The sequence below is a fragment of the Electrona antarctica genome (genome assembly GCF_951216825.1).
Source record: "Electrona antarctica genome assembly, chromosome: 1".
In the NCBI taxonomy this organism is placed as follows: domain Eukaryota; kingdom Metazoa; phylum Chordata; class Actinopteri; order Myctophiformes; family Myctophidae; genus Electrona; species Electrona antarctica.
The window spans coordinates 20,725,394-20,742,504 of NC_136806.1; the positions used below are offsets into that span (position 1 = coordinate 20,725,394).

Sequence of the window (17,111 nt, forward strand, 5' to 3'; positions counted from 1 at the left end):
TATGCTATACAATGATGCAGTTTATACATTGTTTCAACAGCTATATATAGACAGTCTATACGTTAAAAAAAATGGTGAAAATATAGACAGTCTATAATCTCTATATAGATGTTTAAAAAACAGCTAATCAATGTACTGCTAAAAAACGTTCACTTTCAGACCAGTGATAGCCCGGTTTTAAACAGACGTCTAATAGCTGACTATTGCTCAGTGGGGGATTTTGGGCTGCCCCTCAGCAAACTGTTAATACATTTTTCAATCAATCAATCAAACTCTATGTTTGTTAAAAGTGCTCTAAACAAACATTAAAAGTCCATAGACTAGTGCTCACTCAAAAGAATAAAACATAATGAGTGGATAAACTGCTGTGGCCTATACCGGCAGTGTACATAAGACATTTGGAGCTGATCAGTGCAGCTGTTAGCACGATTAGCTCCAGACATAGACAGACAGACAGAAACACTCGCCTCTGAGGAGCCACGCTGTAAAGAAAAGTCAATGGGATTTCTGAATGGGTACATTTCTCTCCATGACACATGGGGTGTGGCTTTGACGTCAGGACTCCAGTACTCTATAACCTGTCTCCGTCCCTTCCTCGATATTTCCCTTCCTTTCTATGACCTGTGCATCGATTACATTACAGAATGAAGTGCCTTTGGCTCAAGATATTTTAGATGCTGTTGTGTTCGGTGCCGAGTGGGAACTTCTTGGCGTCACCAGCCTTCACTGTGGCATGCGTCACAGCGGGAGGTGGCGTGCGGCCAAGACTAGGCTGTAAATCATGTCAGCAACAAGACAAGCACGCCGCGGGGGGCGCTGGGAGGGAGGGATTGATGGAGGTAAGGCAGAGGACAAGAAGAGAGAGGACAACAGTGACAGAGATAAAAGAAGGGAGAGTGGTGGAGAGACAGAGAGAGAAAGTCAGGGAGATGAGAGTAACGGTAAGTGATAATAGTTGGCAAGGGAGACACAGAAAGAGAGAATGACTAAGATGTGGCTGAGGGCACTGTAGGTGGCCGGATGGAGAGATGCGAGGAAGCAGGACTACAGTGAGGGAGTAGTGTGAGTGATGGAGATAAAGAAAATACCATAAGAAAGAGGCGAATAGGGAGTGCATGAGGGAGATTAAGGGACAGAGGAACAGAGCATCAAAGATAAAGCAACAGGGAGTGAGCGAGTAATTTTGGACAGAAAGAAAGCAAGAAAGCAAGAAAGCAAGAAAGAAAGAAAGAAAGAAAGAAAGAAAGAGGGAAAGCGGGGTGAAGGGAGAGAAGGATGCAGTGAATCAATGTTGAGTTATTTATGGATGCTGGCTATCCGTCTCTCCTGACAGAGGAGAAGCTACCTCAGAGGCAAGGACATACCAGCACCCGCTGCACTCCCATCCCCCGCCAGGGGACAGAATTAGCTGGCTCCCCATGGCGGGGGGCACAATCAATACCTCAGGACCACCCCCTGCTGCAGGACACACAACCAATCTCCACCGCACTTCCACTGCCCCCCCCCCCCCCTCCCCATTCATTACACAAAGTGACATATTACACCCTGGATGACTCCCTTTAAGACCCTGAGTGAGATCAGCGCCTTGGGTTGGGCTGGACAGTGGGGGTGGCTTTGACTCAGTTTCCTGTCCCCGCTGGGTTACTGCAAATGGCTGCCTTATTAAATATGAATGCTGTTCCCTACGATACAGAGTGAGGACGGGGATTACAGCAAGCAGAATGAGTCTAGAGTGACTATCCAGGGAATGAAATAAAAGCGAATGTGTGTAGCGCACATCTGAACAAGGACAGCGTTAACCCTGCCCTCTACAGACTGAGCAGGGAGCTGAGGAGAGAACCTGAAGAGCCATGCTAGGTGTTAAAGGAGATTTGAAAACATCCAGCCATGTTATACAGGTCAAGACCCTCTGGACCCACCTATGGCCCGATCCCCCAGACCTAGTATGTATTATGTATTGTAATGTAATATTATATTACATTACAAAATGTTACGTATTTTGGCTACTGGTTTGACCAACTATGGTCACTCATTTGACTGGTGTATATATGTACCTTAGTAGCATCTGATAGGTGAACATTAATTTAGGAGCTGAACATCGACCATGTTGATCAAGAAGATGTTGACAGTAAAAGGCTAATGTCCTAGATGCTGGGTAGATATAGGTGACCTTGGCAGTTGGCAGCGAGTGTTCAATCAATAAGTCAGCCATTTTGATTCTGCAGAACGTTACGTTACAACATAGTAACATACGGCTTGTGTGTCCAAATAGCCATGTATGAGTGAAGTACACAATGACACAGCATTGTGTAATATTGAATAACACAATGATATTCAACAAGTGACGGTCACTGCAAGTTCAACAAGAGACATGAAAATAAGAGCTGATGCAGGCAACACAGACAGAACAGCTTTCAGACTGCTTAACCCATTGATGCCTGGTGCAACCTATACGTTGTTCTACCCTTGATGCCGGCGCTCTCTCTGTGTCTCATCAGCTATTGTTATAATTTAGCTATTGAAAAATAGCAGATCTACAAGCTCATAGCGCGCCACCGAGTGGCGCGCTATGAACTTGTAGGTCTGCTATTTTTGAAAAAACATAACTATTTAAAAAAATAATGAATCAAAATTTGAAGGTTTTCAGAAACCTTAGGTCAGGCCCTAGAAGGCGTTCCCAGATTCAGCCTCAGGTATCAATGGGTTAATAATCAGTTGAAGGCACAGTACATATAGACCTACATTTCTAACTGAAAAGGTTGCTGAAACAAAGAAAGGGTACTGGTGAAGCATATTGGCCATGGATTTTCATACCGTATCTGGATAGCATCTGATATATAATACAATTAACTATCCATGTCACTTTCCTGCACACTAAGCCAGGGTTGTTCTCGGTACATCAATTTGTGACAGTGTCTTTGAACAATGTTAGATTTTCTCACATGGCTCAGGTTCTCATCCATGGAGTTACGGATAAATTGATAATAACATATTGCAAGATACGGTCATAATTATTAGTCTCGATCATTTGGGAACTTTATTGCATTGCAATTATTTTCCAACGCCTTCAGCCACGAGTAATTTATAGACCACAATGGAAACAAGCCTCCCTGGGCTGTTTGTGTTGTGTTTTTTGGACCGTACAACCTACAGTATACCGTTAACAATTCTGCAAATAAAATATTCAATCAGTCAATCAATCAATTACATCAAGGACTATGCACTGGCATCACAATTATAGGGCTTCTAAGGCTAATTGCTGTAGATATTTTACCATGCACAGTATATAGTATTCCTTATTATATTCACATAAACTGTACAGTATGTATTCATAGTCCCACTCGGGGTGACAATATATCAGCCTTGTGTCATATTACACATACATTATGCCCATATTCTTGGTGATAGATTATACATCGATACTCGAGTCATGTTCACATCTATTAATAGTTCATAGGTTTCTGTATGCTAATCCTGGTCAGTCCAAGTGCAGATGGCCAAGCCAGACTTCTATTTGGTATTTTTTAATCAGATTTTCTTTCCTTTTTAATGTAATTACATTGGGTTTTTTTTATTGACTATTGTCTACTACTAGTATCTCTACTCTATCTGTCCTGCCTTTCATGCCTACGGCAGAACTTCCCCTACAGTATCAATAAAAACAGTTCCATCCATCTATTCATATGCCAATACAATGTACTACGATGATTGACACATGTAGAAACTGAAATCATACGACATGATCGCTCCTCTGATCTCCTCACGGACGGTCTCTCTCTCTCTCTCTCTCTCTCTCTCTCTCTCTCTCCTCCTCTCTCTCTCTCTCTCTCCTCTCTCTCTCTCTCTCTCCTCTCTCTCTCTCTCTCTCTCTCTCTCTCTCTCTCTCTCTCTCTCTCTCTCTCTCTCTCTCTCTCTCTCTCTCTCTCTCTCTCTCTCTCTCTCTCTCTCTCTCTCTCGTCTCTCTCTCTCTCTCTCTCTCTCTCTCTCTCTCTCTCTCTCTCAAACCGCACCTTCAGCTCTGTGTGGTCAATCACTCCCAGCAGACCTCCTCTAGATGGAAGGTTTCAATTTCTGTGGCGCTCTCTCCGAGGCACATGTTTTATTCATGGCCGGAGATGCTGTGACCTTGACCAGGCTCTGCCTATGAGGGATGGACTGGTGATCAGAGCACACAACCCCTCCTTTTCTGTCTGCACTCGGACAACAAATAAACTAATACACTAATACTCACTGGCAGTGGTGTAAAAGTAACCAAGTACTGTACTTAAGTACAATTTTGAGGTAATTGTACTTTACTTGAGTATTTCCAATTTACAGTTCTTCTTTCTCTTTACTTCTACTCTATTACATCTAATTTAAAATGTAAATAATGGTAATAATTTGCAACCCATTTTTTTTACCCAGTGTCAATTATCTAATGTAATCCTAGGCGCTACACTTCCTCTGCCAACCTGGGGGCGCAGTGGACTGACCTCATGCTTCCTTCTATGCATGAGGAGTCCAAGCTGCTTCTTTTCACCTGACAGGGGGGAGTTTCCCCGGCCGGACGTAGCGTGTGGAAGGAACACGTTATTCCGACCAGTTCCTTTCCCCTCCATCGGGCGCCCCGGCTGGCCAGGGGGAGGTAGTTTAGAGACCAGGATTACTGCATGTTTTTTGTGAGGGTACCTACCCTAGGGGACACGGGGAGAACATGCAAGCTCCACACAAACTCGCCAAACCCCGCCTCGGGTATGGGCAGATGACGCGGAGGAGAGAGCACGCCCCCAGCACCAACAGCGTCCCCAGCGGGAGTCGAACCCAGGGACCTTCTAGCTGTGAGGCGACAGCACTACCGACTGTGCCACCGTGCCCGTCTATTACATCTCAGAGGCAAATGTTGTACTTTTACCTCCACCACATTTATTTAAAAACTTTAGTTACTTTGTAGATTTTCATTATTATGACAAAACATACACTAACCACTTCAGCCCTACAGTATACACATTATGGCCATTTGAAAGCTCACAATGTGTCGCAATGCGACACATTGCTATTTTCAAAAGATTTTTAATTTTTATAACCTACTTGAAATGAGACATTCCGCACAATGAGCACTATTACTTTTGGCACTTTAAGTACACTTTGATGCCAATACTTTTTGAATCCCAGACTTTGACTTGTAGTGGAGTAGTTCTACATTGTATTATTGATATTTTTACATTAGTAAAACATTTGAGTACTTTTTCCACCACTGGTGGTAGCTATAGCTGTAGTCTTATTATACAGACCCCCTACTGAGTATATGGAATAATTTCCCCAGCAGGTATTAATAGATAATAATAAATGATCCCTGCTGGATGTTGTCCACAATTGATCTGTTCTCGGCGCGCAGCCTCTGGGCTATTACTGTAAATCAGTGGTTTTCAACCCTTTCCATATCAAGGTCCACTATTTATTCTGTATTTGAGCCACGGACCACCATTTGATGAGATTTAGCCTCAGACCCAAAACTAAGGAATATTTTGTTGTTGGTGGATAATATTTTGTCCACAATTCCATGCTGTGTTGATGTTGGTACCATTAGGAGAGACAACAGGCAAATGTTCTACATTCTCCAATTGTTTAGACTTGTTTAGACTTACTAGAATTAAGTAATGCAGATGTTTAACTATTGAGAGCGTAAAATGACCCTAATCGTAAAAAAGGGTCAACCGTAATGACCCTTACGGGCTCTCAAGAGTTAAAGATAGGGTCCATTTGGTTCTCCATCATTTAACTGCATGTAACCGCCTCAGGGTCTCCGGACCACTGCTGTAAATGACACATACCCCCGATTCCCCGTGGTATATCCAAATAATTCTACGTCCACCGTGTGCTTTGATCAATATGGCCATTCGTGTCATTACAAACAGTTCCCTTTAGACATGCATGGGGTCATCTCCTGTGACCTCTCGAGCCCTCCAATCAATCCTCTGGTACAGTAAATGACAGCGTTTAGGATGCCATCTGTGGAAATACTTTGCGAGCCGAGCTCTCTCGTCTATCACATTGATGGCCTCATCTGGAGGCCTAAGTCCGCTGTGGCCCGAAGGTGACAACCATAAATAATAACTACGAAATGAAAAAAATGACATCTTCCACATGTCATTTCCGTCATGGTCACACGCTGCTGGGGGGGGGGGGGGGGGGGGGGGCAGTGTTGATTTTGACAGCGAAATTACATGAACACATTTTATTTCATTTTGAAATGTTTTTGTGTTTTGAGTTAGTCTGGTTATAGTCGACTAAATATAAGATTTTAGTCGACTAAATCTATAATAATTTTGGCGGGCCTCGATGTCGTATTCCCTGATTTTACACAATAGCCGATCTACAAGCTCACAACGCATTGCAGCGCGACGTGTTGTGAGCTTGTAGATCAGCTATTTTCAGCAACGTACACATACATAAAACATAAACACATATTCAATAAGTCAAGAATTGCAAAAAGAGTCATAAGGCAAGAGAAATAACAGCACACTAGGAATTGATTAAAAAAAAACTGTCTCAACATTTAGGTAGGAAAGCAGGCGCACTGTCTGGTAGAGTGTTAGCCTGGCTAATAAGCCAGACTCAAATCACACTGTCGTGTGGTATTTGAGTCTGGAGATGCTGTGTATGGATCTTGTTTCCCGGGGGGCGGGTTCAAACATGTTCTCTTTGACGCAATTGGTCAGAGCTACTGTCAGTCAAAGGTCTCAAGCATTGAACGTCACTGTACCAAAGCCCGCCCATATTGCATACCGTGTCCCGATTGGCCACACCAGTTCTCTGGTGTAGGAAATGGGCATACAATTGAGCCTCTCCAGACCGTAATCCGCCGGCAGGCAATTTTTTTTTGCCAACGGCTGATTCGGTCTGGCTTATTAGCCAGGCTAGTAGAGTGTGCCATCAGAATAGAGTCAGACAGTAAACTTTCAAAAGACCTATAATAAGCTTGATCAAGTCCTTAAGCTTCAGATCAGTCTGCAAGTGATTCCAAGTTGCAGGGTCAGTGCACATGAAGGCTCGTTTGCCAAGTTCAGTCGAGGTACAGTATAGGGACAGTAAATTACAGGGAGTCGCTTTCAGGTACACTGTTAAGGCACATACAGAATCGTAAGATGCGCGGGGAGTGGACAAAACGGAGGGGGATAGAGATTTCTCACGTAGCTTAAACGTACGTTGGGTGCAGCACCTGGCAGCCTTTGGTGGTAGAGAGCAAGACAAGCTAATATTTAGACTTTGAAGTAAATATGGCATAATCCGATAATACTGTTAAAGTGGTATTGTGTTAGATGTCCTTGTTTACATTGTATGTGCAAAGGTTGACTAAAGTTTTATCATGTTTACAACTTCTCTAAAAGAGAAGTTGGGCCCTATTGTCAGCCGTGCCTTACCCCTTATGCCTAAACGTCTTTGCCTTTTTTACTATTTTTGAATAGTTAAAATAGACGAAATACAAGCTTAAGTTACAATGTGTCGATGTAGATCGGCTAGTTGAACAATTTTAAAATGTTTGGGGATAAGGGGTAAGGCACGAACGAAAATAGGGCCTGTTGTTTTGTTTTTTGCGACTGAAAATCCAAAGGCAACAGACAGAAAGTATACTTCCTGCATCAAACAGAATATCAGTACGTCATCTAATTTCTCCTGAGTTTGACCTTAAATGTACTATTGGTGATCATGAAGGCCAAAGTAGAACGATGGCTACGTTTTTTATATTAAAGAAATAAACACACAACAAAAAAACACTTTCCGAATAATTATGTCTACATGATAAAGGCCTGAATGTCAATGAGTGTGATTGACATCGTTAGAAAGGTAAAATAAAGAGTTATGTATCCTTTTTTCCTCTTTACCTTATCCCCTTTCTTCACTGTCCTCGTTGTTAACTTTCCGATGGCTTTCTTAGCTGCATCACCAAGCCGGCGCTAAAGCAGGGAGAGAGATGGGAGAGAAAGAGACAATGAGAGAAAGTGAGAGATAAAGGAGAGAGAGAGATAGGTGCGGACAGAGACGGTAGGTGAGTGTGAAGAGCAAACCACCAAGGTCTGAATAAGCAAGAGAAACACAGAAATTTCACTTGGTACAAAGAAACCTTCGGTTCTTGTCTTGTCTACGTAAACTACCGGCACGTGCACACTGTATGCGTCCTGTGCGAGTACTGCGCGTCCTTGTGTCCTGACGACTGCACCCCACGACTGAAACAGGCCTGGGTGGGCAATCCGACCTGGCGCGGATCTACACTCCTACACTCCTAGCTTTTCTTTGCACTCTATTTACTTCACCACTTGCCGTGGTGTTTGTTGACTCTGCAGGTGATTAGTCAAATTAATTATATTAATAATAAGCCACGTTCTGCACGTTTCAGTCAAATCTACGTACATGCTGATGCAGTTGCTGCATAGCACTGAGGCATTAGTTGTTTCAGGAAATCATTATTGTTAGTTGCTGTTGTTTTTGCAGGTGCCATTATCTGACAAACCAGACTGATAACTGGACCTTGAATGTACACGCAGCGACTTTGTGTGATTTATGACATGTCATTTCCTGTACTGTACTTACATGACATTCACTAACTAATATTTCACTTCGCTGCTGGTAGTGTAGCTTTGAGCTATTCTTAAAATAACACGTATGTGTCAGGTGGTTCACACGGGCAGATACAAAGATACAGTCTACCATTAATTTTCAATGGACGCCAGCGACATGAACATACAAAGATACATCGGCCGTTTGCTGCAAAAGCAACAAAGCTACAAAAAAGTTGAGCTAGTTTCAACTTCAGCTACAAATACACTGTGTAGCTCTTTGAATCTTTTGCATCTGCCAGTGTGAACGCAGCGCAAGATGCGACCTAACCTCTATGACTTGAGCACCTTGTATGAGTCATTGCAACTCTGTGCAGGACATTATATTGTAACTGCATTCAGAGGAATTGTAAGGTACCACCTTGTAAGGAGTGTAAGGACACCTTCTAAAGTCAGACAGGCATAATGAATCAATACACGAGTCCCACCACTTGTACCATTACATCAGCATTCAGCACAAATCCCACTGAATTAAATCTGCCAATCCTTGACCACAAGTCAAGGACAGTAGGTTATTGATGCTGCAAGTTCTTGCAACCCATATACTGTGTGTGCAGCAATTCCACATGCTGTTGAGGCGCTTGTGTACTTTAGTATAGGCTCGCTGTGTAACCTGTTATGAGATTGTGATAGATTGTTAGTTGGTTATATTAACCTGTCTGGTTGCCTTAGCTAGTGTGGTATCCATTGGCTGTATACAAACACATTATTATAATATCATTGACTTCCATTGTCTGTGTTTTGAAGCTAAATAAGGCATTTTTGGGCACCGTCATGAGTCATCATGGAAAAAAAGCGACTAATTGAACCATTGCCTGCATAGTAGATCTGTTTGGAAAGCAGCTTAGCAGAGACTGGTGAACATGGAAGACCACCTATATTGTCTTACATGGATATGAAGCATGCCCACGTCTCGCAGACATAAGAACGCCAGCTGTAAACAATATGGAACAATGCTATAAAATATTATATCGGGCATATTATTCCATAGTTTTTGTCTCGTTAATGCCTCTATTCACTTCATACTATGTTTACATGCATATGGCTAGGTTAGCATGGTGGCATTGTCTATCTATAAATTCATGAAACCTGTGTCTGTTTGTTCCAGGCATAACTCTGGCACCGTCCAACCAATCTACTTGGTACTTGCCGTGTGTTGCAGATGACCCGGGCGTCAATTTACATCGTTCCTAGTACTAGATAAAACCAAAACCAAACACCCTGGTGTTACAGTACCTGCTACATTAACCCATTCTGGGCGGGAACCCCTTTTGGTGTTTTAACTAAGCATTATGTTATACTTTAGCTATTGAAAAAGCTATTTTTGAAAAATCGTAAAAATGCGGCACAAATCTTTGAATATATATTCTTTCAGAGCGCATGTTTGTTTGTTTTTTCGACGTCAGGCCAAAATGGGTTAACCCATTAGAACCTGAGGCAAATTCTACAAATGTCTTCTAAATCCTAACTGAAAGAAAGCCTTATGTTGCTATATCAGTGGTGTTCAAATTTCATGTCAAGGACCCCCACAATTATGTATTTGGCCACCGACCCCCATCTCAAATCATGTTGTTCCAGGAACCTCCAGAGGCAAAATATTTAAGTTAGCTCATCTACAAGCTTATAGTTTGTCACTAGGACATTAGGACGTCCACACACGTCCTATCAAATAAAACCGCCTGGTGCCTGGGAACGTGTGGACACGTCTTAAGGTCTTTTTTATCGATATAAAACAGGATCGCTAAAATCTATTTTGTGACAGCGGCCGTTGCTAGGCAACGCCTTGCTCAGCCCGTCCTTATTTACTCTGAATCTACACTGCTTCTGTGAAAATTGATCATAACGGCGATTTTCTTGTCCTAATGTCTGACTTCATCATGCATCTCGCTTAGAATATTAACGCTTCTAAAGAAAGATCAGTTTTACGACGGCGATGTAGTAAAGGAAGATTTCACCTCCCGGTTTTGGGGGGAAATGAAAGGCGGGGGTTTTCAGAGTACAATCTCCCTCATCTGTTTGGCACTCTGCTTTAGCGCCTTTATTCTGAACAATTCCCCGCCACCCAAACTGTTAATGAGTTAACAATATTTTCCCTGGTTCTATGTGTTTGCATTGGTACCTGGCTGCGGTCACGTGCACTGGTGTAGCGGATCTTCTGGATGAAGTAGAAGATGAGCCAGGCTGACGAGATGATCATCAGGACGATGAAGGAGATGGACACGAAGACCAGCGAGCCTCGGTTGTTGTTCTTGGTGGGCCCTCGTTGACCCACCACCACGTTGACCAGCACTGTGAGGTTGTGGTCCAGGTGGGCCAGGATCTCCTTCCCGTACGTTTCCGTTATCATCACAGCCACGGTGTTGCCAGTACCTGGAAGGAGAGAGATATTTGCTGCTGAGATGTAGTGGAGTACAATTTCCATGATATCTATGAGTCTTCTGAAATTATTTCTCAGCTGGAGGAAAATGAATGGCATTTGTGACGTGGCATTTATTTGAACTTAAGGGGAGTCCTTTGTAAATCCTGCAGAGGAAATTCAAAATGTGGTTTTACCCAGTTTAGGGCTTCCCAGATGGTTATGATGGCTCAGGGACACTTGGACACATAGACATGGGTGAGCTGGGAGGCGAACCGGTGACCTTCAGATTACTAGACGTGCTCTCTGCCCACTCAGCTATGGCCGCTAAATATTAAAGGGTTGAATTGGAGCAGAGTGATAATTCTCTGTAGCACATTATGAATGACTACAGTATATAAACCCATCAAACAATTTCACTTCCGCAAAGGTGTCAGGGACCAGTGGCCTGAGTACTGTACACATTCCTCTTCTAAATTAGATCATGGGCCATCTACTGTATCTATCTATCATCATCACCTTTATTTATACTCGGAAATACAGTTGAGGGCAAGCCCTCATTTTCAATGTAACCGAGGTTACAATACACAAATACAGTCAAAAACAATACATCAAACACAACATTATAAATCAGGATAAATTACAAAGGAACTTTAATGCAGAACAACCAGTCAATAAAATAAATCAATTGAAGCAGGAGCAATCACGGTGAAGTTTGGAAGTTCATTCCACAAACTTGGGCCATTGACAGAAAAAGCTGTCTTCTGTCTATCTAAGGCCCAAACCACACCAATGCAACTAGTCGCAACTCCTTGCAACAAAACAGTTTGTGACATGTCACACCAATGCTAGCCTCGGAAACCCAGACGTTTTATTTCCAATGCAAGTCACCATAGTGAAGCGACTGAAGCAACTGGAAACATATTATATATCTTCCTCTTTGAACGCATGCACCTTCAGTCCCCAAGCCTCTAGCCTGGCTTTAGCCACACTGAAGTCAAATGGATTCACTCTCGCTTCCTCCCCGATATCATAGCGACAACTTTGCAGTGTTTGCACGTAACTCGATATCACTTCAAACCAAACGCAGGTGAAACAGCACAGGCATTGTGGTGGGGCGTGCGTGGGGCGTTACAGATGGTAGTCAAAGCCAAGGACAATGTAACAATAGCCTACTGCACCGCATGTGATGAAAAACAAAAAAAACATTGCCTCCCTCGATTATCTGTCTCACGACGGGTCGCGGCACGCGTCATTCAAAATCCCTATAGGGTTGCGTAAATACCCGCCAACACATGCCAGTGTTGTCTGTACTGTACACACACCATCCAGGGCGCTGCTACCATGTCAAAACCAACTCTGGGCCGTGTGCCGTGTGTGCGTGTCTCAGCCACACAGAGACATATTTATGGTCCCAGGAATACACAGACGCCCCCCAGGGAATGCTCCGCAGACCACTTATAATATTAACTTTGTGCCCTTCCCAAGCTCATCCATTAACAATTCCCTCCCAAACAATAACGTCATCTATTACATCTCATTAACCACACTGTACCTAATATGGTGGTCATATATTAGAACGGGTAAGGACTAGTTAAAGACAAACGGGCGATAATGGCCAAAACTCAAGATGTTTGAGGACAGGGCCAGGGCCCTAGGCGGTCGCGTAGTTTGCAAATGCGGCGGGCTGGCACCGTTTGGTTGCAAGGAGTTGCACCTTTATGGAAAATAAATAAAAACGATACTAATTTAAGGTATGGTAGGTATCTTTAGTCTCTGGTTAACAAATGACAACACTGACTGACACACAAGATTCTATTAATTTTGTGATAATGAATTCTGAACTCAAGATAATGTTTCTGTTCAGTCAACATGAACACTGTGCTCCACCTGGGGCTATATTCTAATGTTTCTGTTCAGTCAACATGAACACTGTGCTCCACCTGGGGCTATATTCTAATGGGGGATGTTCAGTCAACATGAACACTGTGCTCCACCTGGGGCTATATTCTAATGGGGGATGTTCAGTCAACATGAACACTGTGCTCCACCTGGGGCTATATTCTAATGGGGGATGTTCAGTCAACATGAACACTGTGCTCCACCTGGGGCTATATTCTAATGGGGGATGTTCAGTCAACATGAACACTGTGCTCCACCTGGGGCTATATTCTAATGGGGGAGCTGTTCAGTCAACATGAACACTGTGCTCCACCTGGGGCTATATTCTAATGGGGGAGCTGTTCAGTCAACATGAACACTGTGCTCCACCTGGGGCTATATTCTAATGGGGGATAACACTGTGCTCCACCTGGGGCTATATTCTAATGTTTCTGTTCAGTCAACATGAACACTGTGCTCCACCTGGGGCTATATTCTAATGGGGGAGTTCAGTCAACATGAACACTGTGCTCCACCTGGGGCTATATTCTAATGGGGGAGAGTCAACATGAACACTGTGCTCCACCTGGGGCTATATTCTAATGGGGGAGCCATACTGAGAATGTCTGACATCTATCAGCAATTCAGCATGCTCCAAGCTGCCTGTCTCAACAGGAAATGCACCAACGCCACTGTACAATAATTCAAGTTTCTCTGCTGCTGTGACCCAGAGAACCTTGGAAGGAGAAGCATCATGTAATCCAATGTCAAGACTCAAGACATACAGGTAGCTTACAGCAAAATACATACTTCCTATTTTTAGATCCATAACTGTAATCATTTTGTGTGGGTATAAACACAATACATGTACAATGAATACGTACAGGCATCATGTATTAATGTGATTTGAGTGAACAGATTAATGAAGTCCCGGTCGGGTTGCGTACCTAGGGCTGTGTTGCGCTTTCAACCTGTTATAACGCCACCATGAGGCTGATTTGAAATATTTGGGGTGGCAGATCTTCCTTGGACACTCAGTGTGCACACTCAGTGTGCATGCAACGTTTCACACAGGGTAGTGATAGTGGTAGGGCAGGCCCTTACTTGAGGTGGAGGAGGGAGAGGCAGGGAGAAAGGTCAACTGGCTGGTTTCTGCTTCCTGTGTCTCATATTACTGCAGTAACACATCACTGACCCTCAAACCACTTTAGCATGGGCTGCTTTTCTCCCTCTATATGTACAGTATGAAAATGTAGATATCTATAATGTACACAATTTGTTACATACATCTAGTATATGTCGAATTAAATACCATATCCACCCGAGAGTGCCAGCATTCCTGACCTAGGGAGCCACCGAGCCAGGTACTATATTTTCTGTCTCTGCGTAGCGTAAGCCTTTGTGTCAGCAACAGAATAGACTCTGGGCTACAGTACTTGTTCCTGCTATGGTTCTGATGGTGAGCTGACAAAATGATCACAAATGACACAAAGGATGGTCCTTTGCCCATCCTTTGTGTCATTCGTTTCAGTCACTCCCAAAGCAGCTGCACAACATGCCAAATAATACAGTTCAGGTTTGCCACGCTGTGTACTGCACTGTACAGACACCAAATTGTACTTGATAAGAGCCTTCATATAACAATAGCAGTCCTGGCCCACACTGGTGGAACATACTCAGTTTGAAGTTTGAATTTTACTTTCATGCCCAAAGTATTTTTTAAATGGGGTTTTATGAACCCATTTTTGATTGATGATGCAGTGTTCATAAACTTCCCCAAATTACACAGCAAACCTCATTCCCAGGATTTCTGGCAAAGGAGAAAGCCTCGAACAAGATCCAGAGGGAGCATCAGGTGAACTAAGATTGCTCATGATGGTCGAGATTTGAGTTCTACACGTGTGGACTATTGATTTATTTAATAGGATATTGCCTCAGACTCAGATGTGGAGATATATAAGATATCCCAATCAAACCAACCAAAGATTGCAATAAAGCAAGAGAGAAGAATGTGGTCACTTCTAGCCATCAACAACTTTAAAACGTATACGTAGGTGAATGGCAAGCACTGCGTGGAAATGACCATATGCCAACTTTTCTGTTTCTTTTCTGTCAAAAGCTTGGTTGATAAATGAGGGCCATTGTCTTTCTGTGTTTCTCCTCTCTCTGCCAAGGTGCAGCCATCTTGCTCATTCTCCTGCGTCACAGATACTAGAGATTAATTAGTCAGTCAGACTGACTAATTAATCTCCAATCTACCACTGTGTGTCTGAAGTTATATTGCATCATTAAAACATTAACGATAACAGCACTCAAGGCCAATAAGATGACACCTTTCTTCTAATAAAGGCTACAGTTATTAAGAAATTATAAAGGGACTTCCACAACTCCACCGTGGTACATCCGGCTTTGTCGAGGGTCTATACTCAATTGGCCCGTGTTCCTGGGGAGGGAAGCCGGGCGGCCGGGGAGGTTGATGTCAATGCGCGTAATCCTATGGGCACCCGTCAGAAAGGAGTGTTGGGTGGAAGGAGTAGGACTCTACAGGCTCTACATCCTCCCAGTGGGGGCTCCTCACTGGCAGGCAAGTCAGTAGGATACAACAGCAGTGACGACACAGAAATGTGTGTGGGGAGGAAATGATTGGCATAACTAAATTTAGGAGAAAAACAGGTAAAGAAAAGCAACAAAAACACCTTGCAAAATTTCACTTAATTAATTTTTTCATTCCCAATGTATCCATTTAGCACATGCTCTTGTCAGAGTATGTACAAGAAAGATGTGTCAAACCCCAACAGGATCAAGGAATTGGAGTGCTAATTGAAGGACATGCTACAATGTAGAACAAATAAGCAACAGACCTAGCATCCAGAAGAAGCTGTGTAAGGCTTGATGAAGATGATGCATTACCCTTATTCTGTTGAAAATGCATCACCTTGGTCGAGTGTACATTAAGCGATGGGATTATTGCCCAGCATCCCTTGGGAAGCCCAACATGAGTTGCCCTTCAGTCCTTCAGCCCTCAGTGCAGGGCTGACTCAGCGCATTTGCCAGCTGGGGCCACGTGAATGAGAGTGGATGACGACAACAGAGGGAGGACGACAACTCCTTGAGAATTCAAATGATAGCAGTTAACAACCTCGTCATATCCACACAAATGTCTCTCAAACATTCACAAAATGCCGCAAACATTCAGTCATGACTCAACTACCCACTGCCTGCAGAGCTAGTCGTCAGCCTCAGCCAAATACTTACACACTACAGTACAGTAGTAAGTACTTACTTACAGTAATGGATTATATACTTACAGTAGTGGTTTTCTGTACTTACAGCAGTGGTTTTCTAGTGTAGACCAAAGGAGTGAACAAAGCCAACATATATCTGAAGGCCTTTGATAGCGCCACAAGGTACACAAACCCTTTCGGAAAGGAAGCCACAACATGTTTAGAATTGAGGCCAGAATACAGTAGATGTCATGTCACCCTTCATGCATTTCCCCTGCATATTGTTCAGCATGCATGACCATTCTGTTCTTGAAAGGCTGCAGTATACTTCATGCGGATACATTGTGGCGAGATAAGAAGGAAACAAAGAAAGGATTGCCTGCTGAAAGTTTGTTTCAGCAGTTCTGAGCCTCCCAGATTTTCTGAACATCACAGCAGAGGCATGTGGTTGACATTCAATCTGCTTGTGATTTATATGGCTTTTCATTGCTGCAATCTGCCAGCAAAGTTAAGTACCATGGACGGTTTTGAATGAAGGTTGTCAGATGAGTTTAGAAGGTACAAACCTCTATAATCCCTCTATGAGAGACTGCAAACACAGCCAGATGGCAATTAATTCATGGAGAGAGATAGTACACACTTCGTCCACTATGTGTCTGTCACCAGAAATGGCAGGAGCTGCATTGAGTAAAAAACAATTTTGTGCTCTGAGAACATCCATTTCGGCAAGGCGACAAGGGGTCCAACTTTGCTGTACTTATGCAGCAATCTTAAGTAACAGAACCAGATTTGTAAGCTCTCAAAACACTCTCCTCTCTGTTATGAATAAGACAATCAGACCACTCCTTTTAGTGCCAACTATTACGCTTACAGGAATGGAGGTGAGGTACAAGATCAGTCCACTGAGAAACATCAGGAAAAAAGTGAGACTTCTACAATGCCAATATCTATAGATATAAAAAATAATAACCACTACTTTCATTTGATCATATCCTTAAAGAAAAGCTACAATGTGTGCATGAGCTGCTGTACACATCATGACAGAGCTGTGCTCTT

At 43.2% G+C, this 17,111-nt stretch overlaps 1 protein-coding gene across 4 annotated transcripts in view; it reads right to left on the minus strand.

The window, feature by feature from the left end:
- rnf130 (ring finger protein 130) overlaps positions 1-17,111 on the minus strand; it is a 61,150-nt gene that overhangs the window by 16,197 nt on the left and 27,842 nt on the right. For all 4 annotated transcript variants that reach the window (XM_079502956.1, XM_079502955.1, XM_079502958.1 and 1 more), the window contains exons 4-5: positions 10,714-10,964; positions 7,863-7,934 (exon numbers count right to left, since the gene is read on the minus strand). In XM_079502956.1, coding sequence (XP_079359082.1) covers positions 7,863-7,934; positions 10,714-10,964 — 323 coding nt within the window. The remainder of the gene's footprint in view (positions 1-7,862; positions 7,935-10,713; positions 10,965-17,111) is intronic.